Source organism: Aedes albopictus, chromosome 3 (genome assembly GCF_035046485.1).
Source record: "Aedes albopictus strain Foshan chromosome 3, AalbF5, whole genome shotgun sequence".
Taxonomy (NCBI): Eukaryota; Metazoa; Arthropoda; class Insecta; order Diptera; family Culicidae; genus Aedes; species Aedes albopictus.
In genome coordinates, this window is record NC_085138.1 from 290,769,142 (window position 1) to 290,785,529 (window position 16,388).

The window sequence follows — 16,388 nt, forward strand, 5'->3', positions numbered from 1 at the left end:
CCTTATTTAGCCTCAAATTTGAGACTTAAGAAGGGCAACTGATTATCTCGGAGAAACGCAAGGTTCGTAAGGGCGTAATACTGTGGAGAACTAATTCTCCACAGGCTCCGTTTGTGGTTAGGTTTTTATTAGGCCCCCCTAACCATTCATTCCTTGGCACGGTAAGCATAAAGCCGCATAACACCATGAATGAGGGGTTACCTGTTTAGTGGACTCTTACCACTGGATCGGAGCGCCTGTGTAGTGTTATTCTTAGCCAATTGAGACAACCGCTACCGACACTACACAGCTATCTAGGCTGATCGGGAAAAGAGAGTCACATTGATGGTTAGCTTCGAAAAATAGGAATACACTAGAACTCCAATGGCGCTGTAGTCACTTTTCTCATTTAATTATTTTAACCCTCTAATACCCAAATTTTTGATTTTGATCTAAATATCATTTTTCGTCATCTAAAATCGATTTAAACATGTTTTGGAAGATGATTCTTTTTAATTCTCGATTTCATGAATTTCAGTTTTTGATTTTTCTAATTTTTATTTTTAAAGATCCCCACACTTTTATATTTTTCCTGGAAGCCAATTTGGGAAACGGACTTTTTGAGATGAAAACATTTTGAGATTTTATGATTATTGTTGAAATATTATTATTTTGAATTTTTTTCACAGAAAATTTTATTTTCCGTGTAATTTTAAGGAAAATAATTTTAGAGTCTATTCGACTCCCTTAAACTATTAAACAAGGATAGAATGATTTGGGAAAAAATTAAAATATGTTAATTGTAGCGATTCAATACAAAATAAACAATGACTTCTAAAAGGTGACTAAAACATCAATTTTTCAATGATTTTTAAAAAATGTAAATACGCTTTAAAATACACCAAAAACCATTTTGAGATATACAAAACAGTCCTAAATATCAGCCAAAAATATAAAAAAAAAAGATTTTTCACGAAACAAAAATTACAAAAATGCTCAAACTATACCCCGTCTAAAGGCGGGATTGGGTATTAGAGGGTTAATAACTTTAATTGCAATAACTTACTATTTTTAAGTGGCCATCTTGTAGCGGACCTTTTGTTTTGGTAAACAAACTTAACTTGACACTTCTAGTACCGCTGCTGACGCTGTAAGGGCGTGGCAAACTAGATGTTAGTCACATGAACAGTCGCGACATTGGACTTCTGTGGCTAGTTATTCTACTCTTAGAAACGAGCCCGAACAGCCTCCAATATCGAAATCAATATTTTTTAAAAAAAAAAGACTCCTGCTCTGAAGAATGAGCATAAGCTTGAGCACTAGCATAGTTGAGCAAAGATAACCGTAAAGTTAGTAGTTAGATACTATCCCGTGGTAGATGACCAACAATTGGGTTCTTTAGGGGTATCCAGATTATTTCAATTCGCCCAAAAATTAATCGAAATCCAAAATTTCATAATTTTTGGAGTCCGCGAACTATTTTTAAAATGCATTTAAAGCTTGTATGGGGATTTTTTTTTTCGGGTCGAACTGTCATTTTATCAATTGGGTTGTTTAGTGAACAAAATATTGTTTTTTTCTATATCTTAATAGAAAGAGCTAATTTTTCTGAGTATAACGTGATTTTATTGCGTTCCAATAACTTTGTTTTTTATGGTTAAATAAACAAAACAGTTTTTATTTTTGTGGACAAAATGACAGTTCAATCGATAAAATGACAGTTCATCCCGAACAAAAAAATTTCCCCATACAAACTTAATGCATTTTAAAAATAGTTCCCGGGCATAAAAAATGATGAAATTTTGGATTTCGACTAATTTTTGGACGGAGATTCCGATAATGGAATAATCTGGATACCCCTAAAGAACCCAATTGACTGTCATTCTATGCACGAAAACTAATACTGTTTTGTTAATTTAACCATCAAAACAAAGGTATTGAAATCCACTAAAATTACGTTATACTCAGAAAAATGAGCAATATTTTATTCACTAAACAACCCAATTCTCGGACGCCATTGATTTAGAACTTTTAGATCAACATGGACGCAGATCATTATCTGGTTCAAGGTTATCATAATGCAAGACATCTTCCGGGATTCGTTTCGATGTTTTCGTCCATACTCAGTCGTGCAGCCGGTTCATATACAGTGACCCCACACCGATGAACCACCTTAATTTTGTACACTATTTATGAATCACCGTGTTGGTCAAATGAGTGATCCATAAACTGTGGTCATTTTTGCCGATTCATAAATTGTGGGGTCACTGTATCATACTTAGATACATTGGCAAAACATGTTTATATTAAAAAGTATATTTCGATATTGATTTTTTATTTGGGCCTAACTGACATTTTCGAGTTCTCCTCATCGATCCTCTCTTTGTGTTATCACAGAATGTGTATTGAGTTTTCCAAAGATTTTTTGGTTGAAATGCGAAGAAGACGACTACATATTGCTATAGAAACAAAAGGAATAATGATTTTGTTTGTTTTGATCAAGTTATTAGCGAAAGAGAGATTCAACGAAGAGAAATCGATCAAGTCAGTTAGGCCCTTATGAAAAATCGTTGTCGATTTACTTTGACAAGCTCTTAAACAAATTCAGATACGCTACAAATGATTTCGTCATAGCTCAGATATGTTTAATTGGATGGGTTGAACAACAAAACGGCTGCATTTAAAGACTCTAATTTCTCAAGGTATGTGGAGGCGACAATTATTGATTTTCCTCCTCAACACGGTGGATCCGATCGATCCAGCCTACGGTGAATCGTTCCCCGGTGGTAAGCTCAATTGCAAGATTGTATATATAGACAAAGCGGGAGCACCAAAATGTATCAGTTTGCGCCCAGCCAGCACATCAATCACGTGTGTTTCAAGATTAATAAAACCAGCATCAAAATGAAATTGGTGAGTTCATTTGAAATGTTTCAAACAGCGACGTTCCAACTTTTGTGTTCTGCCCATCGGGGCTTAATTGAATAATTAGTGTAAAACGGTTGTGATCATCGCGTTTACATTGAGAGATCTGTGTGCGCATTACCGAGTCAACGTGGTTACATTAGTGGGTCAATATCAATCATGGTTTGTTTCTCATTTCTATGTTTCGGGTAGTTCATCGCTCTGTTCGCCTTGGTGGCCTTGGTGGCTGCTGGTGGTGATCACTACGAAGAACATAAGCAACATATTCCAATCGTGCACAGTGAACTGGTCCAGAGCAACGACGGTACCTTCAAGTTTGGATACGAATCGGCCAATGGAATCGTCGCTCAGGAGGCAGGTCACGTCAAGAACTTTGGCAGCAAGGATCACGAGGCCAACTTTGCCCAAGGATCGTACTCGTACGTTGATCCCCATGGTGAAGTAGTTTCTGTGAGCTACGTTGCCGACGAGAATGGATTCCAGGCCCATGGATCGCATATCCCAACGCCACCACCACTACCAAAGGAGCTGGTTGAGGCATATGCCAAGGTGGGCAGCCACCCAGAGGCTCACCACGAGGAACCAGCAAGCTACAAGGGTCACTAAACATAAACTGTACTGCCTTGGTGTTGATACCAGGAATACAACAGTATCCAGAATGTGATAACCAATGGAGTAGTGTTCTGTAGGTTTTCAATTATTTATTATAACGCAAAAAAAATGCAAATACTGTATAAATACTATTATAACAAACAAACTATTATTATAATTTGAACTTGTTTTTAACAAAGATGACCATTTTCCAGTTCAGGATTGTCCAACGTATGACCCGCGAGCCGCATCCGGCTCACGAGAGCATTTTGGGTGGCTCTCGGCACGAATGAACAAAAAAATCGATAAATTTCGCTTTTCAAATTAAATACATATTAAAAGAGGTTTATAAATATGTTAACTCTTGTTTTGTGATTTCTACAGATCTTGAGAAAGCATCACACAGATAAAAATAATAGGGGGATTCACTTAACAACATAAACTGAATAAACTGATTAAACGTCGCGATCACCAAAAAATACCGCAATTCTTGACGCTTGCAGAGATTCCAAAGATCAAAATTTCAGCAAATTCAGGCAGAATTTGGAAACAATACTGAGATCCAGTGTATAGAATCCTGTTTTAAGAATACCATTCATTTTTTCTTATTACTGACTTGAACTCTAATATATGCAAGCATTTTCACGCATCTACTATAATCTCCAAAGTTCTATTAGAAACTGGAAAGTATAAAAAAGCATTATTCTCATATTCAGAATTCTAAAATTTGTTTCCAGATTGATACCATTATCACAGACAATCAGACGCAACACCTAGAACAATTTTCGTGAAAATCCATCGCTAGTTCACCCTACCATACCCTGGTGGAAATGTTTCATGAAATACTGCGTTGTACAATATCGTCAACAGAAAGCGCTAGTGTGAAACATCAAACGTGAAGAAAACGATGCGCGTGCCTCTGGTTGTGAAAGCCACAACTATGAAGATTAACATGAATCGTTAGCGTGATCGATGGAAATTTCGCCAGTGTTACGTCTGTTTGTCTGTGACCATTTTCTTGACCAGCAATGGGACAGCATGGAGCTTGGCATGGAGTGACAGTATGGAGTCACACCTAAATCTTCCCAAGTAACATTTTAATGATCAATTAATCTTGTAGAGCTTTTGACAACCTTTATAAAATCTAATTCATTTTATTTTAGCTTTATTATGCTTTCAAAAATCTCTGGTCTTTTTGAATATAGGGGATACTGGGTAGTCTTGATACCTTATTCTTGATTTGTCTGTAATATGAAGGAAAACCAAAGACCACTTTTTTTAGAAGACTAGCAGCACTACTGAAAATCGGGAGTTACTGTTTGCAGCGTACTCATGGATGAAGGTGGAACTAATCATAAAAGTATGAGTAAATTTTCATACTCGCATCGACACACGTTTACACTTTTATACAAGGAATACCACCTTAGCCCCAGGCGGCGGTGACGCTTAACGTGACTATGGGTAAATAACAGAGTTCCATGCCTTCTAGATAAAGTAGTCCCCGGGAAAATGCAAAACTAGACCACAAGACAAGGTAGGGTACAAGACACTACTTTAGGTGAACGGTGCTAAGAACACAGATCGGAAAAAAGAATGTAAAATAATGCGACATACATCCGATTCTTTTTCTGCATGGCTCGTGGATTTTTTTATACTATAAATCAGTCAATTTTGAACCAATTGACCTCACAGATAAAAAATAATGAGATTTACACGTGATGTACACTTAGTGTTATGATGGTTTACATGATGTATCATGTATTTTTTTTTAAATGAAATGTCATGTGAACACTCAGAGCCATGCTGAATTACATGACATATAATGGAAGCTTGCATGATATTTCATGACTTTTACATGATATGTAAACTTCTGTGATATTCCACGCTCCAATTATGTGCATCATATGTCACAGAATTTTACCATCTTTTTTCGATCTGTGTTGATATTCTAATCGACCTACATGTGTACACAATTTTATCAGAATCAGTTAAAACTAACTTAGTTATAGCAAAAAAAAAACTGGGATATTACAGAAGTTAACATGATATGTTATGTGAATATGTATCATGAAACATCATGTAAACTTCACACAGATCGAGTGTGAAAAGAGTGTACAATTCTGGTGCCGAGAATTGGCGCTGCACTAGGTGCAGTAAACTCGTTCAAAATCAACTTTTCGGCACACGCTAACGCCGCTCAGCACTAAAGTGCATAATTTCCAGACTACACCAAAAATGTGTAACCCTTGTGCATTCACAAAATCAGCTCCTGTGTCCGCAAAATCGGTAAATTCGCAAAAAAATTTGTACAGTAATCTAGCTAGGTTTACTAGTGACCTTGGAAAACAAAAAAAAATATCGACATTTCGCATCTAGACGAGTGTACGAGCTGTTTTTGAGAATGTGTAACTGTAACACATTTTTGTGTGGTCTGGAAATTATGCACTTATGAGTAGGGCTTACACATTTTAGTGCTGAGCGGTTTTACTGTAGCAGAAAATCTTCACAGCAATCACTGTTAACAACAAGTTCACGCAATAAGGTATCTGGTTCAGATGGAAGAAGTGGACGGAACGGTTGTTCCGTTGTGAATTTAGGTATTGAACAATTTTGATTACCTGTAGGGGAGACTGGGGAGACTTGATCCCTTTTTCCTAATTTACCTGAAACTTTAAGAAAAACACAAAACTAGATCCGATTTCCGTACAAAATGGCAGGTAAACATCTATTGCAAGTTAATACACAACAGAAGGCCTTTAAATTATTGTTAAAATTTTCAAAACTGTGCTTTTATGGAGGCATGTCTTATGAAGTAACTTTTAAAAATGGGTGACACTTGATCCCCCTTTGAGCACATAGTTTATTTAAAGGGAAAACAGTTCCAGAGTCTTCCTTTTCATTTTCTTTTCGAGTTTTCTCGTATTTTCGATGAATATGGAGTGTTTGAAATTGTAAGATTTCCTTATATTTTTAAGGATATGCCGGATTTTCAAAATGGGCAGACTATCCCCCTTTTCTTGGTTTGTACTAAAGTAATAATTATCCGACACATTTTATCGTTGAATAGACTAGAATTCCAAGTGAATAGAGGCTTCCGAATAGAATTTTATTTTTCACATGTATAATGTGTGTGTAATCCTCGAGGGATCAAGTCTCCCCATGTCACTGTTGTGTATACTAAGCTGAACTAATTAAAATGTGTTAACAACAGCCTTATTTGGATAAATAAATTTGAAAGTATTTTATTCAAACTATGTGCTGTGAAATTTTGACACGATTTTGTTCAATTTTCACAAAGTTATTGAGATTTTTTGGAATCGCCTAAATGATTTCTGAAGGACTGAAAACAAACCATCAGCCGTTAAAAAATAATGCAATGTACAATCGAAATCACTTATAGCCAAAACATAGTCGTTTGTCCAGGAGTAGTTTTGGAAAAATTATGCTAGAAGAAAAATGTTTTTGATTCCGAGCGAATATGGGGGGAACAAGTCTCCCCAGGGATCAAGTCTCCTCAGTCTCCCCTAGTGCCGGGAATGGAGTCAAAAACCTGTAATATCCATTCAGAATTAGCAAATCGGTTTAGTTCAGTGCAACACCAGTTGACAGGTCTCGGACTGTTATAATGTAATACCACCATAACAAAGTAAAGTGTTCGATGAATCGTATAAAACTTGAATAAACGGAGCGATCAGCTCTCTTGTATCGTGACCATCGTATAGTACAGATCACTACTCCAACCGAGAGAAAACCCCCCAGTTCATACTGTTTAGTGGCTACGAGGTTGAAAGTTTTAGTGCGCGTGCGTGAAGGAAAATAGTGAAGTGAATTTTCGGGAGTGAATAATTTGCTTTTCTCGGCCCGTTGAAGCAAAATAGTTTGCCAGTACAAATATTGCATCAGTCGGTAAGTTTTTACACGGAAGAATGGATCACTAAAATAACTAAAACGGCCGCTATGAAATGAACAGATAGCGCCACCGTAGCCTTGTGTGTTTGACGTAACTCGACTGCTGTCACTGTGGTATCGTCCATATACGGTAGCGCTTTTGTTTTGATGCGGTGAGTAGCGGAAAAGTCGGCTTCAATGATCCATTGTGCAAACTACGTTTAGAATCATCGTCATTTTGTAGAAGAAAAGAATTTGACCTTGAAAGAACACTGTGTATTGTTGCTTATTCCTGCTTTTGTTCTTTTGTTCATAGCCGGTCGTTTGCGACGCTGGAGTTTGCTTTCGATACGCGGCTGCGCTTATTGCGACGCGTCGGCCATTAGAATTGGTGAAAAATTAAAACTAAAGAGGCCGGTTCGGATTATTCGCTGCTGCTGCTGTTGCTACGTGTGTGTTGTTGCTGCTCTCGCTGCCGGTGTTGCCATCGTAGTTATCATCTTCGCTGCTGCCTACGGAGTTCTTCGCTTCAGCTCATCAATTATCGCCTATTTTGACGGTGGTTCCCACTGCAGTATAGACGGAACACAGTGGTGAAGCAACAGAGTCAGCAAAAATCCAGGATACAGGAAGTAGATACAGGTACGTCGACATTTTGATCTAATTTCGTCCATTTTTTGCCCAGTGCGCTTTGTTTAAACAGAATACCTTTTGTGTGTGGTCCAGGCAATATGGCGTTGTATGGAACAATTGATCCTTACATCCCGGGCACTTCTTTTTCCAATTATATCGAACATATAGAGTATTTTTTCTCTAGTAACAATGTCCCTGATGAGAGAAAGAAAGATTTGTTTATGACGTTTGCTGGCATGCCAACCTTTGAGGAGCTTAAGCTTCTATATCCATCGACTGATTTAAAAACGCTGACATATTCTGAGATTACGAAGAAACTCAAGGAAAGGTTTGATAAAGTTGATAATGAGCTAGTGTCGAGATACAAATTTAGATGCCGCAAGCAAGGACCGTCGGAATCCAATGAGAATTTCATTTTAGCGGTAAAACTGTTAGCTGAGTCGTGCGATTTTGGGGAATTTAGAGATACTGCAATACGAGACCAGTTACTTTTCGGATTATCGGACAGGAAATTACAGAAACGTTTACTAAGTGAGGATGAATTAACATTGAGAACAACAGAGAGGATTATCAAAAGTAGTGAAATAGCGGTAAATCAGGCGGATGCCATTAACGATGGTTCGGCAAATATCAACTCGGTGAAGTATCGGCTTGGAAGGAATCGTAACTATGGCGGCCATGGAAGAGAATACCGTGGACGAGAAAGAAGTAGAAATCGTGATTATAGGATGCAACATGAGAGATATGAAAGAAGCAGGTCTCGTTCAGGCCCGAGTTCAGGACAAATGTCGTCTGGTAAGGGACGATATGCCAATTTTGTTTGCCATTTTTGTAAAATTCGTGGGCACATTCAAAAACATTGCTACAAGTATAAAAATTCTCAAAGAAGCTCAGTAAAATTTGTAGGAGAGGCTACCAAACACGACGAAGTTCGAGACAATGTACACGATTATTTCAAGAGATTGCGGGTCGACTACAGCAGTGACAGCGACAGCTCAGGTGACTATCCATGCATGATGATTAGAACCATCAATAAAATCAGTGAACCTTGTCTCCTGGATGTTGAAATTAGTGGAAAGATGTATAAAATGGAGGTGGATAGTGGATCAGCTGTCTCTGTTATCTGCAAGTCGGACTATTTGAAGTTTTTCAATGAAAAACCGTTGAAAGGAAGCAAAAAAAGATTGGTGGTAGTAAATGGCTCTAGTCTTGAAGTTCTTGGCATTATTTCAGTGTATGTTACGTTAAATTTTAGGAAGTTTCAATTAGATTTAGTTGTACTGGATAATGATCATCGTTTTGACCCCCTCATTGGACGTGATTGGCTAGATATGTTTTTTGACAATTGGAGAACTTGTTTTTCAAACTCATTGATGATCAAGAATATTCCTGGCTCAACTGGAAGCGATTTTTTTACAAATGAAATCAAGTTTAAGTATAAAAGTGTTTTTGACAAGGATTTTTCTACACCTATTAAAGGGTTTGAGGCTGATTTAGTACTCAAAGAAGAATCACCTATATTTCGTAAAGCGTATGATGTACCATATCGATTGAAAGAGAAAGTGATGGATCATTTGGAATCGTTGGAACGAGACGGAATTATAACCCCAATTAAAACGAGTCTTTGGGCGTCGCCGGTAGTGGTTGTGATAAAAAAGGATGGAGATATTCGTCTTGTAATAGATTGTAAAGTGTCAATTAACAAGGTTATAATTCCAAACGTGTACCCATTGCCTACTGCACAAGATGTGTTTGCATCTCTAGCAGGTTGTAAAATATTTTGCTCATTAGACCTTGCAACTGCCTACACTCAACTGAATCTTTCAAAAAAGTCTAGGAAGTTCGTTGTTATCAACACGCCAAAGGGGCTCTATTCTTATAATAGACTTCCACAGGGAGCCTCATCCAGTGCGGCTATATTCAAGCAAGTCATGGATACAGTTTTACATGGACTTGAATTTGTGTCATGTTATCTTGACGATGTGTTGATTGCTGGAATAGATTACGAAGACTGCAAAAACAAGTTGGCTTTAGTTCTTGATCGGTTGGCTAAGGCTAACATTAAAGTAAATTATAAGAAATGTAATTTTTTTGTTAGCACACTACCATTTTTAGGGCATATTCTTTCACAAGATGGCCTTCAACCTAATCCTGAAAAAGTCGCTACTATACAGCAAGCTGAAACACCTGACAATGTAAACAAGCTTAAAGCTTTTTTAGGATTAATCAACTACTACAACAAGTTTTTACCTAATTTATCAACCTTATTGAATCCGCTATATAATTTGCTAAAGAAAGACGTTAAATATGTGTGGGATGAGAAATGTGACAAAGCATTCAAGGACTGCAAAAAACAACTGCTTACTGGAAAATTGTTAACGTTTTACGACCCGAAAAAGCCGATAATTGTCTGTACCGATGCCTCGTCTTACGGCTTAGGAGGTGTTATTTCTCACGTAATTAAAGGTGCTGAAAGGCCAATATCTTTCACCTCTTTCTCTTTGAACTCGGCTCAAAAAAAATACCCTATTCTTCATTTGGAGGCACTTGCGGTAGTAACGACAGTCAAGAAATTTCATAAATTTCTTTATGGTCAAAAATTTTTAATCTACACAGACCATAAGCCTCTGTTGGGTATCCTTGGTAAGCCTGGAAAAAATTCAATATTCGTCACACGACTGCAAAGGTACATTATGGAGTTATCCATTTATGATTACGAGATATTCTATAGACCATCTGAGCGTATGAGCAACGCAGATTTCTGCTCCAGGTTCCCAATGATGGAGGAAGTCCCAAAAAAGTTGGAAAAACATTACGTTAAAAGTTTGAATTTTTCTGATAATTTGCCTTTGAACCATAGTTTGGTAGCTGCTGAAACGAAAAATGACACATTTCTTCAACAAATATACTCGTTTCTACAGCATGGTTGGTGTGAATACCGGGCAACTCACTGGAACAATCCGTTCCCAGCCATCTTAGCAAACTGCAGTAGAATCACTTGGCATAATACGGAACCTCACGGTGATGGCGTCTTGCTCCGCCAACAGTCCACTCGTCAATGAGGCAGCATCACACTGACGACGACCCCGTCATGGTGCTGGCTGTCACTGATGCTTGCTAGGGGAAATACACGCATGGGAAATGCTACTCAGCTTTGTTCATACCCCACATTCTCCCTCTTCTCCGAAAAAAAAGTTTTCGACTAAAAGGCTTGTTATTTTTACGCTCAAACCCTCAATTTCGTTCTCTTCATCCTTATGGCACCAATGCAACAAGATACACTTCAAGATACAAGAATTAAGACGAATGGCCACATTTACTTTTTTGTTTAGTAAACGCGCTTTTGTTAATATCGAACCTATATCATTCGATTGATAACTTGCAATGCTAACCAATCATCTATGGGGTTTTGCCGAGCTCCAATAAAAATAACTACAACACACGCAGTTGGGTGATGCGTCTTCTCTCCTTCAAGCACACGTCTCGTTATGTAGCCGGCCCTGTTTTTCTCTCACTCAAATCAATCGTTATTCACGATAGCGAAAATTCGACGCATTCAACGAAAACGAACATATTTTGTAAGAATTATTTGTCAAAAAAAGAAAAAAAAACAAGAGATTAACGAATTTGAGATTTATCAGACTAAAGATTCCGTATATCATACAACTCCATTTTCAATACTTCAATGTGATGGTACAGATGGACCATATATAACACACAAATGTCCTTCATTATACGAAAATAGATTCTACAAAACGAGTTCAAAAGAGGTTCTACAACATATTTTCAGTAGATATGTTTTCATTGCGTACTTCGAATTTTAAACTGTTTTACGATATGCAATTTTTATGGGCGGTTTTCATTACACGTCCCTGCATTTTCCTCACGCACAGCTTTCGGCAGTTATCATGCAACGCCATTTCCTTAGACGGGTTTCTTTACACATCGCTGCATTTTCCTGATGCAAACAATTTTCGACAGTTTTTCAATAACATTTCCCTGGACGAATTTCATTTCACGTCCCTGTATTTTCCTTATGCAGAAAAAAATTTTCGGCGGTTATCCAACAACGCCTTTATCTTGGACGGTTTTCACTACACGTCCCTGCATTTTCTTTATGCAGAATAATTTTCGGCAGTTATCCAAAAATGCCGTTTCCTTGGACGGTTTTCATTACACGTCCCTGCATTTTCCTTATGCAGAAAAATTGTCGGCGGTTATCCAACAACGCCTTTATCTTGGACGGTTTTCATTACACGTCCCTGCATTTTCTTTATGCAGAATAATTTTTGGCGGTTATCCAAAAATGCCGTTTCCTTGGACGGTTTTCATTACACGTCCCTGCATTTTCCTTATGCAGAAAAATTGTCGGCGGTTATCCAACAACGCCTTTACCTTGGACGGTTTTCATTACACGTCCCTGCATTTTCTTTATGCAGAATAATTTTTGGCGGTTATCCAAAAAATGCCGTTTCCTTGGACGGTTTTCATTACACGTCCCTGCATTTTCCTTATGCAGAAAAATTTTCGGCGGTTCGAAACGCCATTAATATGCCCAACCAAAAACCCGAGCAAAAACCAACCCAACCAACCAACGCCGCGAGAATTTTACGGCAACATTCACAATAGTCAAACACCTCTACCATCATGCACATCAACCTGTTTGCATTTACCGTTCAACCGAGCGACAACACGAGCATGTACGATCCGAGGAATCAACGAAAGCGCGACCATCCATGCCGAGCAAGAACATGAAGAATCATGCATGCAATCATCGACCGACCACCTATCCACAGCGTGCTACCAGTCGACAACAAAAATCAATCACGTCACCGCGCCTTTGTTCATGTGTTTGTGCTAGAACCAAGGCTAAAACAGAACGCGGTTGGCATGACAAAAACTTTCCGCGCTCTAGCTTTCGTCAGGAACCGCAGAATTGCAACACCCACTTCACTGTGTTTGCAGCACCACCACACACTTCACACACCAAAACGATTTGTTTTCTCTCACTGTTTTTATGCCAAGTGATTCTACCTATTTTATGATTAACTTGTTATTGATTACACTAGTTTACAGCATTTTTGAACTCGGTAAGCTGATGATCATTTTTGGTGTAGAATCATGCCCTGAGTTCGAAAACGCGAAGGAAAAAAATTACAGTAGAGCGGAAATTTTTTCGACTTTCCATACAAGGTTGATGATTTGAAATCGATTTTTGTTCTATTTTTAAGCAACGTCACTCATTTCACACATCTCATTCTCCGTAATCAATGCTCCGATTGAGCTGATTTTTTTACTGTAACTCGCCTACATATGATATGTCAAATAAACGTTGAGAAAGATTTTTTCTATTGTTTTTTTCTTATTGAAAAAAATACATTTCTTCAAATATTTTTGGAAATTTGGCTAAAATTTAAGGAGATCGTCCCTAAAACTCGCCAATATCTTGAATTTCATCAATCTGACGCGAAACCTGCATTCAGATGATCGAATGGTATTGTATTCAGCTTTTAATTTATGGAAAAAGATTTGTAATTGGTTGAACAAAACGCAAGATATTTGAATTTTAGTAAATTCCATATTTTTAAAAATTGTAAAACTTGATATTGAGCTAAAACTCAAAAACCGCTCTACTTAAAATTTTTTGAAGCGCGGTTTCGAAATCAGTGCTAAATTGTACTTCAAAAACTTTGGTCGTTGACAGAAGTTCACGACTTTCGATTTATTTTGTAAACTAGTGTTATGATGCACTCCTGGCAGGATCGCCAATGTGAATACCGGGCAACTCAGCAAACTGCAGTAGAATCACTTGGCATAATACGGAACCTCACGGTGATGGCGTCTTGCTCCGCCAACAGTCCACTCGTCAATGAGGCAGCATCACACTGACGACGACCCCGTCATGGTGCTGGCTGTTACTGATGCTTGCTAGGGGAAATACACGCATGGGAAATGCTACTCAGCTTTGTTCATACCCCACAGTTGGCCGAGTAGGGTGGACAAATGTTTTAGAGATATTTACTCACACCATCAAGGATTAGAGGAGGTAGATGGGTGTTTGTTATTTCAGGATCGAGTAATTGTTCCAAAAGTACTGCAGACGAAGATCTTAAAAATCCTGCACGCCAACCATGCAGGTGTAATCAAAATGAAACAGGAAGCGCGCCGAACAGTTTATTGGTTCGGAATCAATTCCGAATCAAAGTGGCTTGAAATATATTGGATGAGATTTGGCACAGACGCTGCAAAGGTGATCAGGAAGTTGACTAATTTTTTTGCAAGATTTGGACTGCCAGACATTTTGGTAACTGATAACGGCCCACCATTCAATTCAAAACAGTTTATCAGTTTTCTTGAAAGACAAGGCGTTGAAGTTATGAAGAGTCCTCCCTACCACCAACAAAGTAATGGACAGGCAGAAAGGTTGGTTAGAGTTGCGAAAGAAGTTTTAAAGAAATTTCTCGTGGATCCTGAAATGAGAACATGGGGTTTTCAAGACAGGTTGGATTATTTTCTCTTTAACTATCGCAATAGCTGTCTGACGTCTGAGGGTACCCGTCCTGCAGACAAGGTGTTCGCATATATGCCCAAAACCCTCATTGATTTGATAAACCCTAAGTCAAGCTTAAAAAAACGTCATGCGGTAACAAAAGTGGAAGAACCGTTAAAGAGTAATGTTGATAACGTTAAGAAAGATCCACTGAAAAAGTTAGTTCATGGAGACAAGGTTTACTACAGAAACTATAATCCCAATAGTATTGAAAAATGGATTGAGGGAGTATTTATTAAACAAATCTCTCTCAATATTTTTCAGATAGCAATCGGAGCGAATCTAATCTCGGCCCACAGGGGGCAGATAAGACCGGGACCGGCCAATAGAACCGAACACAGGCGGAACATCCAGCTTCGGTTGGCCGATATGAGAACACCACGAGGAACCAAACGATCATTCAAGGATATGGAGGACATTGAGAATTCGGAATCCGAGTTTCCCGATCTGAGCGAACCTGATAGCGTCACTCCAAGTCCGTCAATAAGCGAAGTACATCCAAGCGTTCTGCAGCCGACGCATTCGAATAGTGAACTAAGGAGATCCAGAAGAAAGAAGAAGTCCAAGATGCATGAAGATTTTGTATACTATTCCTAAACATATTTTCAGTGAAATCATCCAAGTTTTTTCTTATAAGTAAGGTGTTGTTACTATCAAACTCGTATTTTCAAGTTGAATTAAATATATTTCCTAAGTTTGCTTGTGATCTACTCTGAAACAGTTTACTTAATTTTAAGGGATAAGGAGTGTAATATCCATTCAGAATTAGCAAATCGGTTTAGTTCAGTGCAACACCAGTTGACAGGTCTCGGACTGTTATAATGTAATACCACCATAACAAAGTAAAGTGTTCGATGAATCGTATAAAACTTGAATAAACGGAGCGATCAGCTCTCTTGTATCGTGACCATCGTAGAGTACAGATCACTACTCCAACCGAGAGAAAACCCCCCAGTTCATACTGTTTAAAACCCTATCGATCTTCTAATCGCAATTACTCTTTCATAACTGGGGCCGTTGCCTCTTCGGCCTGAATTTCTCTCTTGTTGACTTTCAATTGGCTTCTTTAGTGGTGTTGAGATAGTTCCATATTCTGAATCTGCATGCCAAACTGAGCCGAAATCCAAATTTTCATCAATTTTGGTGCCCGGGAACCTATTTAAAAATCAATTTGAAATTTGTATGGGAGCAATTTGTCGAATCACCCCTCGTCGCATTTTGTACTGAGCGGAGCTGTCAAGCAGTTGCCCAGCTGTCAAAAGGTGATTTCAAAAAATCTCTTTGAAATTGATTTTAGATACCAAAATAAAGTTCTAAAAATCTGAAAAAAATCATAGCGGCTCAGAAAAAGGTGCTCTTTTGAATTCAAAATCAGTGAATTTTCCTTAATTTAAAAACCCAATTGCAATTTTCACGTCTAGTTCGCTCGGTCAATGTGTTTGTTTATCACCTGACGAAAATTCTAGCATGAGGGATTATGCGCATTTTATATGAAAGGTTTTTATTGATCGCAGCTGGGTCTATCTCGTTCCAACCATGCACGTTGCATATCAACAGCAGCACTATCAGGAAGATCGCACTACAAGTTATCTGTTAGTGGCATGGGTGCGAGTGGGTGGTTAGAGATGGGTCCTGATACTGAAGTGCCCAAACTAAGTGTTTAACAAAATCCACTTATTCCCTTTTCACGTGGTATGCTAGAATTGGTTAATAAACTGCCAAAACCGTCGATTCTCCTACGACGAACGTTTTGTTTTCGAATGTTCTGTCTTTTTGAGCTTTCTTCGACCTATTTCTTCGATCTTTTGATCCTTAGCCGCGA

The 16,388-nt window shown here is 38.2% G+C and overlaps 1 protein-coding gene across 1 annotated transcript; it reads left to right on the top strand.

The window, feature by feature from the left end:
- Positions 1 to 2,540: 2,540 nt before the first annotated feature.
- Positions 2,541 to 3,823, top strand: LOC109418733 (endocuticle structural glycoprotein SgAbd-2-like). Its single transcript, XM_019692963.3, has 2 exons — positions 2,541 to 2,892; positions 3,097 to 3,823. Exons 1-2 carry the CDS (start codon positions 2,815 to 2,817, stop codon positions 3,508 to 3,510), a joined length of 492 nt encoding a protein of 163 aa, XP_019548508.3. The 5' UTR covers positions 2,541 to 2,814; the 3' UTR covers positions 3,511 to 3,823.
- The last annotated feature ends 12,565 nt before the right edge of the window (positions 3,824 to 16,388 follow it).

What these genes read in the sequence shown, in the direction of transcription:
- LOC109418733 (XM_019692963.3), top strand. Translation starts at nt 2,815, where the DNA reads ATGTATCAGTTTGCGCCCAGCCAGCACATCAATCACGTGTGTTTCAAG. An exon ending in CCAGCATCAAAATGAAATTG is followed by an intron (nt 2,893 to 3,096) that starts GTGAGTTCATTT and finishes TGTTTCGGGTAG; the next exon opens with TTCATCGCTCTGTTCGCCTT.